This window comes from Capricornis sumatraensis, chromosome 5, assembly GCF_032405125.1.
Source record: "Capricornis sumatraensis isolate serow.1 chromosome 5, serow.2, whole genome shotgun sequence".
NCBI lineage: Eukaryota > Metazoa > Chordata > Mammalia > Artiodactyla > Bovidae > Capricornis > Capricornis sumatraensis.
Window position 1 is genome coordinate 60,968,191 of NC_091073.1, and position 18,588 is coordinate 60,986,778.

Below are 18,588 nucleotides of genomic sequence, written 5' to 3' on the forward strand. Positions count from 1 at the left end.
AATAGTTGAGATTTATTGACAAATAATGGAAAATTGGATACTTTTAAATAAAATTAGTAACTTCAAAAAATTAACCAATTTCTATTCAACTTCTGAAAATGAAAATTTTCACAACTGTATATGTTGTTATCTTTTGAAAAGATATTGAAATTTTCAAATTGGTGTACTTATAGTTTAAGGTTGAAAATGAGAAAGGCTATTACCATCAAACTATATGCTTAATTCATAAAGAGGAATAAAAGAAGTGCTCTTGCATAGCACATTCCAGTGGGAGAAAAAAAGTTAATCAATTCAACTCAATTTTAGCTGAGGGCATTTTTCCACGACTGCTGAACCCTAGCATGTGTCAGGCAACTAAAATTATACTAAAATGTGTAAGCTCTGTTGTTATTTTAGAGATAATCCAGGAAGCAAAACAAAGCCAAAAATTTTCTCTGCATTTTTAACATGAAATGCTTTAATCTTCAATCAAGTGTGTACTTTTTCTGTTTTAAGATCTTTATGCATTATCTTCTGTTTTGTGTATGTTTGAAAGTTTCCAGAATAAAAACAGAAGGAACAATAACAAAAATGATTCTGTATTTCAACATACTGTTCATTGTTTAAAATAATTCTTACTACTTACCAGTCTCTGCTTTTGAAGTTCTTCTCTAAGAATTCTATCTTCTGGTAAAACATCACATAACAAGAAATAATTGTCTTGTTCTTCTGTTGAGATATGAGAAAAATAAATGAGAAATGTTATTTTTTACTTAAAAACATTTTTTTATTTCTTAAAAAAATCTCTTCTGGTATATAGTTCTATTTTAGCTTCATTGAAGTTATTAGAAAATATAAACAGAACAATTTAATTTTAGCTATTATTTTAGAGAATTACAACTAAAGAAAGATTATTCATTTGAATTTTTGGATTGCAGGGGAAAGATGGTAGTCAAGATGTACACTTACCAGATGGAGCTGCAGAATTGATTCTTATCACACTACAAAAATCTGTAATGGGCTGTTCAGTGAACCTTTTCCTCCAATATAAAATGTACCTTAGAACAATCATAAAGAAAGAACAGTGAGAAGACGCAATGAACTACTTACTTGAGAATGACAGGATTTTATAAGAACATTTAATTTTCTTAAAGCAACAAATCAAATGTTGACTGAAAACTGCTAGAAAATTTGTAAATAGAAAGGCAGCAGAGCACTGCAGAACCATGAATTATTTAATGAAATAACATTACCCTGTAAGGGCATGAAAATGATTACATTTTACCATCCGCAAATTCAATAAACAGATATACGGGAAAACTAAAATGAATTATTTTTATGTAATAATGAAGTTTTTTTGAAAATCACATCTATGTTTATGTGAATTTAAAATGCAACAATGATTAAAAAGGCTTCATCACATGTTTTCCAATAAATTGAAAGTTAGGTGTTTACCTTATACATCAAAAGAAGAGATCATGACGACAATGCAACAAAAGGCCTGTCTAAATTCAATATCTATATAACAAGATAGAACAATTCCATATTGCCCATGCTGTATCTGAAAGGAGGGAGATTTAGCTTTTAGAAAAATAGCCAAGCTTACAATTCCTGTATCTAATGAGCTGAGTCAGAAGGACACTGGCTAAATTTAAAAGCAAAGCATAATACTCAGACCTGTGTCATTTGATGAAAGAGGGAGAAAGATGACAGGATTCAACAAACTGTTCATCTTTCCATTTACCTAAAAAGATTTACACTGACAACTGCAATCCCATTTATCAAATTATACAAAGAAGAGAATGTGATCTCCTTCATGGAGGAGAAAGGAGATGGAAAGGTTGACTATACAGTAGACAAGTGATCAGAATACATGGTCGATGGATAAAAAAAGAACCTTACAACAAGGAACCAAAACCCGAGAAAGAGATGGAACTTAGTGAAACAGATAAAGTACACAGAAAGAATACATTTAAATGGCCTGATACAGCACCAAGCAGTGTTCTGCATATAGCAGGTCCACGCTAAATGTTTTAAAGAGATAGAAGAGTATCTCAAGATTCCTCTAAGGTTCTCTAAGTAGCCTCCAACCTCCAGTACTTCAGCTCTTTTTTATTCTCTCCTTAATTTCCCAAACCTACAGTCCCCTATAGAAAGGACATATATTACATATTAGGGGGAAAAAATGTGCTGGGAGAGAGGTCTGAGAGAAAGAGAGAACCATGACATGAGCTTATATAAAAGATAAATGGATGGCAACACCATGTATAGAATATACATGTAAAAGAAGTAAAAGAATAATGTGTAACAATGGAACCACATGCTTTAGTTCATTCTTCTCATGTATAACCATGCTGTCAACCTGGATGGGTAAGAAGGGGGAGAACCCTTTCCTTATAAAACAGTGCTAGACCTTATTTTAAGAGATCTGAAAATGATGTATCTTAGACTCCAGCTCACCCTCAAACCATAAATAGTATGAATAATGAACTACAACTCTGTGGCTAGCTTACTGGCTTCCACATTAGAAGTATCAGAGCAGAAAGCATTTCAGATCCATCAAAGTATCCAGAAAGAGGAAAAGCTCCTATAAAAGGTTGACTTGTTATTTCCTTTGCCATCCTGGCCAGCTTCAGCAAGCTTCCACTTCCCAGTTATCCTACACAGTTACTCTCATTCTCCTCCTTTCCATTTCCCACTAGTTGCTTTTTTTTCCCCTCTCCAGGGGAAAGAGAAATAAAAGGCAAGAGAAGAATTAAGAGAATAAAAATGACATTCCCAGACACTTTTCTTATTCTTCCCTTAGCATATTTTCTGTTGCAGAGTGGTGACATGGATGAAGCACCACAAGAGAATGTCCATTAGAGATGTCAGGAATAGAAGACAGATCGTTCTTCCAAACTGAAATACATAGACATCTATTTTCATGACTAATCAAATTCATACAGGACCAGGTGCTGAGATAACTGACTTAAAAAAACAGAAGAGTCACATTTTATCTGGAGCTCCCTCATGGCTACCACTAGAATACATCAAGGAGAGGTTCATCACTCTTGATTACTATTCCACTGAAGTGGGTGATATCCCTTGGGGAAAACCGAATAGTCACCAGCCCATTAGCCTACAGTTGTTAAAAGGCAATGATAACTGCATGAAGCAGATGACCAGATAAGAGCAGATACTAGTGATGAGACTGTCCTGTGAACTGTCATTGACCAATTCTGTAACAGAGTCAACACAGTAAGAGTCTCTTACCTGCACAAATCGTGAGCTAGAAGTAGTTTAGCTTTTCAAATTAAACCTATAGTCAAACCCTCACAGTTGATGTTTCATTAACTGATTACACCAGCCCCACAGGCAGCAGTGAACAGAGAAGCAGGGCCTTTGTCTTTAGAGATATGAATCTGAATTGAAAGGTTTTTAAAACTTCTGAAACTTGGCTTACTCATTTGCAAAATGGATTGTTGATAATTCAATAGGACGATATATGTAAAGCAGCACCCACCATTCTGGGTGTTCAATAAATGGCAGCTATTATTATAAGGAGAAATAACATATTTAGTTAAAACTAGAGTAATAAAGAATCTGTTTTTCCAAACAAATCCTGGCATCCAAAACAACAACAAATACAATGAAAACGTTTCATCAAACGTGTAATGAGCAAGTTACAACAGCTGTATTAGTAGTGTCGGAAGGCACACACAGGTGCCTAAGGTGGGGAAGAGCAGAGTGATCAGAGGATGAGAACTACGAGCAGCTGCTGTTACTGAGACCCTGCCTGCCCAGGGTTACACAATCGTGACCTTTCAAATTGGGATCTGTTGTCTCCAAATCTTAAGTCTTCTACAACATCATGTCTCTCGTGTCACTTGAGGGCCAATCTACATAAGAACCTCAGAACAAGAAAGAAGCAGGAGAAAGCCTTTAGGATTATATTAATAGTTGTAAAGGATAGTTGAAGAGTTTCCTCAGAGACCATGGAGAGACTCAACTTCCTTAGAGCCCATGGAAAACAGTTTTTGACAGGGCAAAACCAAAGTACAGAAATGAAGACTGAAGGGAGAGGGAAGGTCTTCCCTTTCTGAAAAGCATACTACCTAAAAGCAGCTCTTAATCTGAACTGCTCCTAACCTCCTGTGTAGGTATTGAAAGCTGACATAGGCTGTCTGGGGCTGTGGAAGTGGAACTGCTTGACTAGGCAAGAGAGACTCTGAAATGAAGTGAAAGTCACTCAGCCGTGTCTGACTCCTTGCGACCCCATGGACTGTAGCCTGCCAGGCTCCTCTGGCCAAGAGATTTTCCAGGCAAGAATACTGGAGTGAGCTGCCATTTCCTTCTCCAGAGGATCTTCTGAACCCAGGGATTGAACCCAGGTCTGCTGCACTGCAGGCAGATTCTTTACCCACTGAGCCACCAGGGAAGACCCCGAGAGAGACCCTACAGTGGCACTAATTCTTCTGAAGTCCTGATTCCAAAAATCAATGGCTCCGAGTCTCCAAGGACTTCCATGTTCACTCCTATTCTCCATGGTCTTTTAAGAGAAGGTTCGTGTCACATATGTGTTTTGTATCACTGTTTACCTCAATGTGGTAGGCACGAAGGGCATGATAACTAACAGCTGACTTAAAATCATGGCGAGAGCCTGTCTGACAGAACCTCAGCTATGCTCCTCAAATTGTTAAGGCTTCCCATGGGGTGAAGGGAGAGAAAATGTTGTTATATGCTCACAGTGTAGAGGCCTTTACATTCATTAAAAGTTATTTTATCGCTCCATGAACAAGTAGTTATGAATTCTGGAAAAGATGTTTTTTAGACACCATCTCTAGGAACATCTCTGAGATGTCGTTAGGCAGTTTCTGAGGAAAAGAGAATAATGCAGGTAAGAGGTCAGTCCAATAGACACAAAGTTGTCATTTGAGTCGTCTCCTCCTGACCAAAGGTTGGGTGACACCAACATCAAATGAAAACAATCATGCTACAAAAGCGAAATATTATCATAACTACCATATATGTTAAATACATTATCATACCTTATGGTATACTAAATGAATAGATCTGAACTAAAACAAAATTTTGACCTAAGTCTAGATTTAAGATGCATCACAGTTATCACATAATAGTACTTTTAGTTTACCACACAATTAGGAAGTGTCAATATACCCATTTTCCTTGTGGTTGGTACAAACATTCAGATAAATTGTATTCAACCGAGAGATGTCTTAAAGATAGCAGATGTTCAACACATGCATTTCTGGCATTTTCCTACCCACTAAAACTTATTGTTCCATGTTAAGAAATCATTTAGTACTTCTTCATTTTTTCCCTACTTCTTTAGTTTACTTAAAGCTACAGCTGCAGCCACCCAATACATTAAGGAAGCCAAGAAATAATATGTGGAGGATAGTTATCACAGCATTTCATATTTTATTAAAAAGTCATAAAAGTAATTATTTGGTCATCAGCAAATACTTTCTTTCAAAGAATTTTAATCACGTCCAACCAGAAATCTTTGTAGTAATATCATCTTCCCTGTCCAACTCCCCGTTGTAACTGGTGTGATACTGACAGAAGCATGAAGCTTTGAGATATAGCTGTTAATTAAGCAGCATGGAATGAGCGGAATCTAATATAGAAAGGAGCAAAGAATTAGGAGTTGACATTTTTCTTCTGGAAAAATTTTATCTACTGCATAAAGCTAGCAAATAGCTTATATAAATAGCTATGTTAATAAATGGATCAAAGGAGAGATTTTGTTTATTTGCTCTTGGAAAGTTTTACTGTTACTTTGTTCCAATAAAGAAAATGTTAAATATATTCCACATGAAACTTTAGAGCTTATTTCTTACAAAGGATGAGGTAAGTGCATCTCTTATCTATTATTTATCATCTTTATTACTTATTGTACTCAGAAGCAACAACTCTTCTCTGGGAAGCATATATAATAATTATTACATATAATAATTATTCAACCTATAAAGCAGTTCTGAGTGAATTAATTCATGCCAATTGAACTTCTCACTGTCCCTTCCTCCCCTCAATAACTGTTGAGAAAAAGTCATATAATGCTGAGAAGATTCCAGTTTAATTCTGATCATAGTAGTCAATGCTTGTACTGTTTTGGAGAGGAATTTTTAGTTTACTTAAACAGCAGGCAGGTAATACTTAAAGGAGATTGAATATTTTAAAAGGTATTAAAGTTTATTCATATACATTCCTGGTCAATTTGAATTAATCATGTTTTTACTTTCTGAGAATGAAACTAATTTAATTAGGACAGTTGACAAGGAAAATCTAGATTTCCAAATTTAAAGTACACACTAACTACACATTTTATTTAGAAAGCGCTTCTATCAAACATCTTTTTCAATTAAAGCATCCATTTTATTACATGGTTGCATTCAGAATGTGATTGATCTTAACATTTGATCAACTCTTAAGCCCTGAGACCTAGCAAATGATTTGATTTTCCTGCCCACATACAGATGAGATTGACAATGATAAAAAGAGAGACTGATTAGAACAAATATAGCCACTCAGCTATCTTACATAAGTACAAAGGATAAAATACAAACTGATTCAGACATTCCTTACAGATTTTAGAAAAGAAAGAAAAATTCAACATTACTCAATTATCACTGGTTGATCATCACATTTTCCTGCAATTTCTGAGGGAGAATTTGCATTTATATCACAAAAAAGAGTAAAGAAATATAGTTTTACATCAAAGAAAAGCCAAGTGATACAAAATTTAGAAAAGCATAACTTAGCTTATATGCCTATCAATGGTTATTTGAATATGTAAACAATTCAAAGCTCTCTAGCTTAAGAAGTGTCTAAAGCAAAATCAACAGATCTGACTACATGTAACTTTGTATCATGTCAGAGAAAACTCCCAAAACACACATATACACACACGTGTATACATACATACATACACATACAAATATTTTAATTGAAAACAAAGAACAATGGATGAGAATGAGAAGCACAGTTTTTCCATTGAAACCTGTAAAAATCAGTTTATTCTAGGAAATTCCTTGCTGGTTTAGTGGTTAGGACTGTATGCTCCCACTGCAAGGGGCCCAGGTTTGACCTCTAGTCAGGGAACTAAGATTCCCACAAGTGTTTCATGGTGGGGCCAAAAAAAAAAACTCATTCTAGGAGTTGGTGACATATATTGCTCATATAACTTTCTATGCCCCTAAGCATACAGCCCCAAGTCTACTCAAATGCTGAGTGGCAATGCTAAGTGGATAAAAGCAGCCACCACACAGGAGGCACACAGCAGACATTCAGAACAGGTGCTACGCAGTTGAGAAGGACAAAAAGGCTACAGAATAGCTAATATTACCCCTGTGGGCACTGTGGTTATTTGTCCTTAAAAAACAAACTGTTACTCTAGAAGTTTAGAGTACTTAGAATCTGAAATGAATATTTCTCAAAACAAATTTTACAAACCACAATTAGATCTTCAGGTCAGCAACAAATGCCTATTGAAAACTTAAGCTCTAGCTGCCGAAAACTAAGACTTCAAATATATCTTTTGTAATCAAAATATAATTAAAAATTTGGCTGTTTATTGGGTATGAAAGATATCAGATACTAGTTGGTGCTACACATACCCTGTTTTTATATAAAGCTCAACAATCTTATGAGGGCTGGTGTTACCCCCATCTTATAGATAAGAAAATTGATGCTTAGAGAAGTAAGTAGCTTGCTGGGAGTCATATGGTAAGAAAGTCACTGAGTCTGCATTCAATCCTAGGCCTACTGGGTTTCACAGTCCACTCTTAATAATACAGCTTGCTCTTTGCAAAACCCATTCTAAGAAAGAAGTCGCTTGCTAAGAATAATGCAGTCTGGCAGATACAGAATTTAGATGCAAGGATATTACAATATCTGGGCTACTCTAATGTTCTGCAGGGAAATCAATGCAGAACATCTCAAAATGGTACTTTACCAGATACACCAAAATGTGTGCTTTCAGTAACTATACTAAGCTAGTTAACTACCACTATATTGTTTGCATGGTGTTTTCAACTAATAATGACCTATACATAACTACTCCATTACACCTGCTTAAGAGAAGGCATGTCTCTTAGACAATCACTTCTGAGAATCAGTCTAGAATTAGCAAGTCCAGCTCCCTTCAGGATCCGGCTATACCGGTTAGGTTCCTACATGTCTCACCAGGTCCAGTGTTGGCAGTTACTCAACCACTCACACCTATCTTCTCTTCATCTTCCTCACCCTCTTCCTCTGAGCACCTCAGTCACTGATCTTAGCTGCTGTCTCCATTTATACCCCTTATACCCCTCTGGGTTATTCAAAGACTCAGTCTTTTTCTGATTTTCAACTTTATCATAACAGTTAAGATCCAAGATCCTCTTTCCCCCAAACCTCCCTTTGGGTGGCTTAAAAAAAATTTTTTTTTTTTTACCAAGTTTATTCTGGGCTGTCAGGAAGAACTCACTTAGCTGGAGAATGTGTGTATCCTGAAATATAAAAAGGACATCAATCTGATAGAGACCAACAATGCCAAAAATTTCATGAGATGTGGTAAAGGGAGTATTATCAACTCTTTAGAAAGTTGATCTGCTTCCAGAATTTGTAGAAATACAACAGTATGTAACATTTTGAAATAAAACTTGCTCAAGAATACAAATAAGCTCAAAGTTGAAAAAAGGCTAAGTTGAAACCTGAAAAAGAGTATGAATTTTCATATTTCTACAGGAATAATTAAGTTATACCTTTCCACTATGAAACAGTAAACCTAATTCTTCAATGGATGAAAACAAAATTTACCTTTGGAAATCAGCAACCAACTTGACATCAGCTATGACAATCTTATGTTCAATAATCATGTGCTTCAGAAGTTTGTCTTGTTCAACCACAGGAAAATGTTCTTCACAGAAAATACAAGGCACAGATGGAGAACCTTCTAAGCTGGTGGTGCCACCTGGACTTTCTGGCAGAGAAAGCGGCTCCAGGATATAATCCTTAGTGTCTGGGAGAGACAAAAAGAAAGAGGAAAAAAGCTGAAATCAACTCCCTTTATAAGGATGATTTCTCGCCTCCTGCATTAAAAGGATCCTAAAGATGTTTACATAATTTCAAAAAGAAAATACACAGTACCAGAGAGCAAGATACTTTATTACATCTTAAATAGCTTCTGCAACCCAGAGGCAACGAGTGTTACAAAGCAGCTCAAACTCCCCATTTGCTGGCTTGAATGGGGGAAACTCATTTGTAAGGACAGCTGTGCAACCTCATTCTTGGACAGTGGCCAATGGCAGCAACTCTAGGGGAACTCGGGGCAGGGGGGAGGCTGCAGCACGCTGGGTTAAGGTTCTAAGTCTCAAATGTGACCTAGGCCAAGAGTGATGACACTGGGAGGTAAATGGTATACACTGAGGCTACAGGTGATGCAGGACAATCTTTTTAGCTGATTCTTGTTGCACCTGCAAACTTTTTCCTGTCTCTATTTGTCATGTGAGAAGAAGGTAAGTCTCACGTTGGGTTGACACAGCATGTGCTGGGTGGCCCAGGTGGCAATTTGTGATTTGATTTATGTCTATCATTTGCTTATTACACGGTTGTGTATCATAATTCAAGTTCTTGTGAACAAAGAGATGAATGCTCAATCACTAGACATACATGATGAAACTTTTTCATGTCTACACTATTCCCTTCCCTAACATCACCTACAGAATCTTTAAGAGTTGAGGCTTTAAGATCTGCAGCTCTGAATTAAAGGCCTTGAATGAGAGACAGTTTTATCACGATTTCTCTTCAGTCTTCTAGACTGAACCTGGCACTGTAGGCACACTACCGTGTAGTTAGCAACCAGGTAACTAGTGAAAGGCATTTGGCATTTGAAGAAGGGCAGAAAACTTTAGAAAGACAGCTATTTCACAGACAGCAGTCTCTGGAATTAGGTTACTATTTAATTCTATGTTAAATTTTATTTATTTTTTATATTCCTAGAGGCCTTTTAAAATGAATAACTAATTGAATAAGTTACTGGTACACTGCTGACCCCGGTCTCAGAACTGGATAAATGATGCAAGAGACAACAACAACAAAACCTAGCTGAGTATCTACTGAGTGCTGGCTGTTTCCTGTTTGATGCTGCATGATACTATTCTTACTATCAAGGCTAAAGGGCAGAAAAGTTAAAAGGATAGAGAGAGAGAAGGGGAAAGAGAGAGATGGGGAGACAGGGAGGGAGAGAGAAGAGGCAGGGAGGGAGGGAAGTAGGGAATGTACAGGGCTTATGGGAGCATGGGACAGAGGAGTTTAAGTGAGCTTCGGGAAAGTGTCCCGTAAGGAATGTCCTCTAACACATCACTCATAATAGAGGATGCTAAATCAAACTGTTTATCTTAGTTACAAAAAATTATTAAATATCAAGAAAGAGAAAACAGCATACACATGACAATAGGGAGAATATGAAAAACGTTTCAGCACTTTAAAAGCATTATTAGTAAAATTGGCATGTTACCAATTACATTCATAAATCAGGTAATGAAATCAAGGATTTCTGGAACTCTATAGCTCCTTAGTTGTAGAATATATTTTTCAGTTACATGATAAATTCTATAGGAACTTAAACCTGCACATGAAAAATAGGTGAGGAAAGAGATGGGGATATACTTATGAAACGCTACAATATTTTACGTTCCCTAGAATAAGATAACAAAAGGCAGCATATTCTAAGTAGGCAATAACCTGCCAGCTAAGAAGATGCTCTTCTCCTAAATTTGACTGAAATATCTGTAAATTCACTTATCTTGACTAAAGAAAAGAAACAATATATTAATAATCGCCACCAACAGCAAGAACTAATCTTACTAGATGTTTGCTATTTGTAAATTACCAGCAAAGTGTTTAGAGAACTTTCTGAATCCTAACTTCCTTGTTGGATTAGTATTATCACAACCCCCATCTTTCAGATGAGAACTGAGACTTAAAAAATTAAGTAATTTCCCCAAATCACAGTGTTAGGTCTAAGTCTTACAAATAGCTGTGAAAAGACAAGTGAAAAGCCAAGGAGAAAAGGAAAGATATACCCATTTGAATGCAGAGCTCCAAAGAATAGCAAGGAGAGATAAGAAAGCCTTCCTCAGTGATCAGTGCAAAGAAAATAGAGAAAAACAATAGAATGGGAAAGACTAGAGATCTCTTCAAGAAAATTAGAGATACTAAGGGAACATTACATGCAAAGTGAAAGTGAAAGTAAAAGTGAAGTCGGTCAGTTGTGTCCGACTCTTTGCGACCCTGTGGACTGTAGCCCACCAGGCTCCTCCGTCCATGGGGTTCTCCAGGCAAAAATTCTGTAGTGGGTTGCCATTTCCTTCTCCAGGGGATCTTCCCGACCCAGGGATTGAACCCAGGTCTCCTGCATTGCAGGCAGACACTTTAACCTCTGAGCCACCAGGGAAGGCCTTTCATGCAAAGATGGGCACAATAAAGGACAAAAATGGTATGTACCTAACTAACGGAAGCAGAAGATATTAAAAAGAAGTGGCAAGAACACACAGAAGAACTGTACATGTATTCTTTACATGTATTCATAGAATTGTGACTGGTACCCCTAGTCATACAGTCTTTTCAGACAGAAACCTGAGAGGCTTCCTCACGTCCTTCTCCTTTACTCCCCGTGGCCAACATTAATCAGGAACTCTGTTTAATCTTCAGAGCCTCTTCTCTGCTCCTCCCTTCTGAGCACTGCCAACACTGCTGCCTCAGACAAGCTCTTAAACTTGAACATCTGCAATAGTCTTCCCACTGGTTAGTCTCCCCCATCTTCAGACATGACCTCTTTCCAATCCATTCTCCCCATATCAGTTTAAAACAGGAGTGGCCCTTCTTCCTGTAGGAAAAGGCCTAAACTCCTTAAGGAGTTAGGTATAGGTTGAGAGATCAAAACAAGATCTTAATGACCCACATACCCACAGTGGTCTGGTTACTCACCTAGAGCCAGACATCCTGGAGTGTGAAATCAAATGGGCCTTAAGAAGCATCACTATGAACAAAGCTAGTGGAGGTGATGGAATTCCAGTGGGGCTATTTCAAATCCTAAAAGATGATGCTGTGCAAGTGCTGCCCTCAATATGCCAGCAAATTTGGAAAACTCACCAGTGGCCACAGGACTGGAAAAGGTCAGTTTTCATTCTAATCCCAAAGAAAGGCAATGCCAAAGAATGCTCAAACTACCTCACAATTGCACTCATCTCACACACTAGTAAAGTAATGCTCAAACTTCTCCAAGCCAGGCTTCAGCAATACATGAACCATGGACTTCCTGATGTTCAAACTGGTTTTAAAAAGGCACAGGAACCAGAGATCAAATTGCCAACATCTGCTGTATCAGGGAAAAAGCAAGAGAGTTCCAGAAAAAACATCTACTTCTGCTTTATTGATTACGCCAAAACCTTTAACTAAACTGTGGAAAATTCTGAAAGAGATCAGAATACCAGACCACCTGACCTGCCTCTTGAGAAATCTGTATGCAGGTCAGGAAGCACAATTAGAACTGGACATGGAACAACAGACTGGTTCCAAACAGGAAAAGGAGTACGTCAAGGTTGTATATGGTCACTCTGCTTATTTAACGTATATGCAGAGTACTCTTGCCTGGAAAGTCCCAAGGATGGAGGAGCCTGGTGGGCTGCAGTCCATGGGGTCACTAAGAGTCGGACACGACTACGACTTCACTTTCACTTTTCATTTTCATTCATTGGAGAAGGAAATGGCAACCCACTCCAGTGTTCTTGCCTGGAGAATCACAGGGACAGGGGAGCCTGGTGGGCTGCCATCTATGGGGTCACATGGAGTCAGACACAACTGAAGCAACTTAGCAGCAGCAGCAGCAGCAGAATACATCATAAGAAACACTGGGCTGGATTAAGCACAAGCTGGAATCAAGATTGCTGGAGAAATATCAGTAACTTCAGATATGCTGCTGACACCATCTTTATGGAAGAAAGCAAAGAACTGAAGAATCTCTTGATGAAAGTGAAAGAGGAGAGTGAAAAAGTTGGCTTAAAGCTCAACATTCAGAAAACTAAGATCATGGCATCTAGTCCCATCACTTCGTGGCAAATAGATGGAGAAACAGTGGAAACAGTGGCAGACTTTACTTTTGAGGGCTCTAAAATCACTGCAGATGGTGACTTCAGCCATGAAATTAAAAGACGCTTGCTCTTTGGAAGGAAAGCTATGACCAACTTAGACAGTATATTAAAAAGCAGAGGCATTACTTTGCCAACAAAGGTCAGTCTAGTCAAAGCTATGGTTTTTCCAGTAGTTACGTTTGGATGTGAGAGTTGGACTATAAAGAAAGCTGAGCACAGAAGAATTGGTGCTTTTCAGCTGTGGTGTTGGAGAAAACTCTTGAGATTCCCTTGGACTGCAAGGAGATCCAACCAGTACATCCTAAAGATCAGTCCTGAGTGTTCATTGGAAAGACTAATGTTGAAGCTGAAACTCCAATACTTTGGCCACCTGATGTGAAGAGCTGACTCACTGGAAAAGACCCTGATCCTGGGAAAGACTGAAGGCGGGAGGAGAAGGGGATGACAGAGGATGAGATGGTTGGATGGCATCACTGACTCAATGGACATGAGTTTGAGTAAACTCCAGGAGTTTGTGATGGACAGCAATGCCTGGTTTGCTGCAGTCCAAATGGTCAGTCAGATATGACTGAGTGACTGAACTGAACTAGTAATTTGAACCCAAATTCAAACACTACATTCTTCTGCCTCCAACATCAAAAGACAATTCTTCAATCTGTATTTCTTCTTTAAACTCTGTGTTCAGTTTTTAATTCATATGTACTTATAAGACATACTGAATTTACATATATTCTGCCAGTGTCCTGCAATCTCTCATATCACCTCCACCAGCAACTCTCAAACCAGCAGTCCACATACTTCAAAAACCAGTGGGTACAGTTATCACTCAGTTCAGTTCAGTTGCTCAGTCTGGTCCAACTCTTCATGACCCCATGGACTGTAGCATGCCAGGTTTCCCTGTCCATCACCAACTCCCAGAGCTTGCTCAAACTCATGTCCGTCGAGTCGGTGATGCCATCTAACCATCTTATCCTCTGTTGTTCCCTTCTCCTTCTGCCTTCAGTCTTTCCCAGCATCAGGGTCTTTTTCAACCAGTCATCTCTACAGTTAACTACAGATAACTACAGTGGTGGTTATCTCTACCACTGTTACTATTTCCTGAGGTTTTATTGCAAACTCTCTACTGTTCGTCTGTGGATCATGTGTCTTCCCTTTTGTATATGTGTTCAATGCCAGTTTCTCTTTTTTTCAAACTATTCGTCAATGGACCTAAATGTTCACACATACTAGAACCGATTGCTTACTGTCACTGTAAGGGTATACAGGAACAAAATCATGAGTCTTCAAATTTTAGGTATGAGGAACGTGTGGTTTGAGAGACACTCCATTCTGAAGGAGATCAGTCCTGGGTGTTCTTTGGAAGGAATGATGCTAAAGCTGAAACTCCAGTACTTTGGCCAGCTCATGCGAAGAGTTGACTCATTGGAAAAGACTCTGATGCTGGGAGGGATTGGGGGCAGGAGGAGAAGGGGACGACAGAGGATGAGATGGCTGGATGGCATCACTGACTCAATGGACGTGAGTTTGGGTGAACTCCTGGAGTTGGTGATGGACAGGGAGGACTGGCGTGCTGCAATTCATGGGGTCTCAAAGAGTTGGACACGACTGAGCGACTGAACTGAACTAAACTGAACTGAAGTTGTATTTGGGAAGTTGAGTTACTATGTTTCCAGAAAACAAAAAAAATTTAACAGAACAATTTTAGATTACAAGAGTTAATAAATTTCTCCTTATTCCCTGATCATTAGCATTGTGCTCAAATTCTAACAGCATTGATCATAAGACCTAATTTGTTTGCCTTCAGATTGTTAGTCTCTGGACGACAAGGAGAGTACTGGTCATCTTTATTTACCTGGCACATACTCTGTGTACTATTATCCGGCCATGAGTACCCACCATCAAGCAGTGTATTGACTTTGTGCCAGGCACTGTTAAGCACTTTATAGGTACAGTATTGAGTTAATTAACTCCCTCAATAATCCTATGACAGAGAGTCAGTTTCTACATCTATACTACAGTTGAGGAAACTTAGTCACTGAGAGGCCAAGTGACTTGCCCTAGACAGCTAGTAAGTGGTAGAGCCAGGATTTGAATCCAAGCAGTTTGGCTCTCAAGCATTAGTAGCACTCTCAACCTATGTTGTTCTGTTGCATCTGACTCTGCGACCCCATGGACTGCAGCACGTCTAGGTTTCCCTGTCCTTCACCAACTCCTGGAGCTTGCTGAAACTCATGTCCATTGAGTTGGTGATGCCATCCAATCACCTCATCCTCTCTCATCCCCTTCTGCTCCTGCCTTCTGTCTTTCCCAGCATCAGGGACTTTTCTAATGTGTTGGCTTTTTCTATGATCCAACGGATGTTGACAATTTGATCTCTGGTTCCTCTGCCTTTTCTAAATCCAGCTTGAACATCTGGAAGTTCTTGGTTCACGTACTGTTGAAGAGTAGCTTGAAGAATTTTGAGCATGACATTGCTAGCATGTGAAATAAGTCAACTGTGCAGTAGTTTGAACATGCCTTGGCATTGCCTTTCTTTGGGATTGGAATGAAAACTGACCTTTCCCAGTCCTGTGGCCACTGGTGAGTTTTCCAAATTTGCTGGCATATTGAGGGCAGCACTTGCACAGCATCATCTTTTAGGATTTGAAATAGCCCCACTGGAATTCCATCACCTCCACTAGCTTTGTTCATAGTGATGCTTCTTAAGGCCCATTTGATTTCACACTCCAGGATGTCTGGCTCTAGGTGAGTAACCACACCACTGTGGGTATGTGGGTCATTAAGATCTTGTTTTGATCTCTCAACCTATACCTAACTCCTTAAGGAGTTTAGGCCTTTTCCTACAGGAAGAAGGGCCACTCCTGTTTTAAACTGATATGGGGAGAATGGATTGGAAAGAGGTCATGTCTGAAGATGGGGGAGACTAACCAGTGGGAAGACTATTGCAGATGTTCAAGTTTAAGAGCTTGTCTGAGGCAGCAGTGTTGGCAGTGCTCAGAAGGGAGGAACAGAGAAGAGGCTCTGAAGATTAAACTGAGAGTTCCTGATTAATGTTGGCCACGGGGAGTAAAGGAGAAGGACGTGAGGAAGCCTCTCAGGTTTCTGTCTGAAAAGACTGTATGACTAGGGGTACCAGTCACAATTCTATGAATACATATAAAGAAACAGGATTTTTATTTACTGAAAAGTGAAAGTCGCTCAGTCGTGTCCGACTCTCTCCATAGTCCATGGAATTCCAGGGCCAGAACACTGGAGTGGGTAGCCTTTCCCTTCTCTCGGGGATCTTCCCAACCCAAGGATCGAACCCCGGTCTCCTGCATTGCAGGTGGAGTCTTTACCAGCTGAGCCACATGGAAGCCCCACTTTGTGAGAGGGATGGTAATCAGTTGAGGTGTAGATAGCTCAGGCGATCTGCTCAGAATTTAGATATTCCCGACAGGCCTGGTGGACAGAGACAGCTCTTACCAGTGTCTCATGTGACGCACTTGCACCATTCTGTGTCTGCCAGCTCCCCAGCTGCTTGGCCGATTCCCTCTCTCCACGCTCAACAACAGCAAATATCTCTGCTGTAATTAATTGTTTTCAGGTATATTTCTGCCACTAGGGTACTCTGTGAATTATTCAAGGTCAAGGACTAAGTCTTACTGATTTCCAGGTCTCTGATGTAATTATACAGTGCCTGAAACATAGATTACATTTGACAAGTGTTTGCTGATAAATAGTGGACCAGAGGTTCTTACACCTAGACTTACACCTTTAACTCAATTTCTAGGTGAATTCTATTTTAGGGAACACCTGTGGCTGTCTGTCTTTAGAGGAACTTTCTTTGCCCAAGATTCAGAGTAGTCTAACTTTATTTATAGCCAGGTCTTCAGTGCTGTGGCCCTTGGGGCAACAGCCTACTACTAATTAATAAATAATGATATAAAAATTACACTGAATTCCAAGATCACCAAAAATACTATTGAGTGTAGTAAAAGTATTTTAGCTTTAATTAGGGATTTTAAAAGTACTCTTGATTTTTCATGTAAATTAGTAATGCATATTGTAAAAAAAAATTAATAGTTCATGTAAATTAGTATGGTTGAACGAGCCCCTCAAATACTAAGCCCTGTATCAGCAGAGGCAACTCAATAAGATTTTCCTAACAGTTTATTTCCAGCAGTCACCATTAGAATCATATTTATATCTTACCAAGTGGTAAAAAGACAACAGAAGTAGAAATATAAAATTCTTTGTTACAAGAACCTTGAACTCTAAAAGGCCAGAGGAAGTAAAGTGTATCTAGCTCCCTTCAGGAAGCAGGCAAAGCATCTTGGATATTCTGCTTTGGCCCCAAATTGGCTTCACACATTTGTTACAAATTAACAACAAATTATCTGCTCTAGTTCTCACTTTGAACAGCAACTCTGTTCAAATGAACTGTGAAAAATACTATCCCCAAAGAACTACATTTTTGAGGAGATGTTATGCCGATCATAAACAATTTTATTGACTGTGGGTAAGATCCTCAAAGTGTCAAATTAGTATTCTAGAATAGTGCTTCTCAAAGTTTAACATGCACATATCACCTGGAGATTTTGTTGATGCACCTGATTCAGAAGGTGTCATGGCCAGGGAAACGTGCCACTGAGATCTCTGGCTGGTATGACTGTAATTGAAAGAAGGCCTCAGTGCTGTGCTCTGAAACCCCACTTCCACTGAAGCAGAGCTTTCCATACAGTGCTCTCAGTAAATGACTGGAGGCAGCAGAAATAGTAAGGCAGACTCATTCCTGTGAGAGATGGAACTTCAAGACATGTAACACTGGCCGGAGGACTCTCCCTTGTCTTGCCGGAAAATTGCTTAGTACTGTGCTGCACCCTTAGATCCTACATAATCCTCCCTTAGCTCTTCCCTTCACGCAGGTCAGACCGACTTCTCATTTTTCCCTCTGGCGTCTTCCCTAACACATCTCTTAAGATGTCAAATCCCATCTTGGTGTGTGCTTCTTGGATGACATGAATTAACATAGTAGAATCAGGAGGCAGACAGGCTTAAAATTCTGCATATCTCAGTTCCCAGATGATGTCACCCCACTCATCCATCCACAAACCACATTTTGAGTGGCAAGGTTCTATCCAGGGAACAAAGCAGTCATGAATTCACAACATACCTAAGTGCTAGGAGAGGTAGTCCTAGACTTTACAATACATCATTACTGCCAAACAAATAGTTGGCTGCTGGTACTGTGAAGAAAAAATAAGATGACTGAGGTTTCTGTTGGCCTTAAGTCTGAAAGAATAAAAGCCCAAGTCAACAAATAATTGGTAACTTTTCCAGCACTCCTTTGTAAGGACCTGCAGTATACCCCACATATCATTTCCCCTTTCAGAAATCCCTGCAACCTGCTGTTGCAAACTATAAGTAGTCATGCCCTTCACCAGGGGATTTTCCTGACCCAGGGATTGAACCCAGGTCTCCTGCATTG

The 18,588-nt window shown here is 39.0% G+C and overlaps 1 protein-coding gene across 2 annotated transcripts in view; it reads right to left on the reverse strand.

Annotated features, from left to right (window-relative positions):
- Positions 1–18,588, reverse strand: part of ZNF277 (zinc finger protein 277) — a 134,308-nt gene that overhangs the window by 54,417 nt on the left and 61,303 nt on the right. For both annotated transcript variants that reach the window (XM_068973177.1, XM_068973176.1), the window contains exons 2-4: positions 8,785–8,986; positions 949–1,037; positions 626–708 (exon numbers count right to left, since the gene is read on the reverse strand). In XM_068973177.1, the coding sequence (XP_068829278.1) occupies positions 626–708; positions 949–1,037; positions 8,785–8,986 (374 nt within the window). The remainder of the gene's footprint in view (positions 1–625; positions 709–948; positions 1,038–8,784; positions 8,987–18,588) is intronic.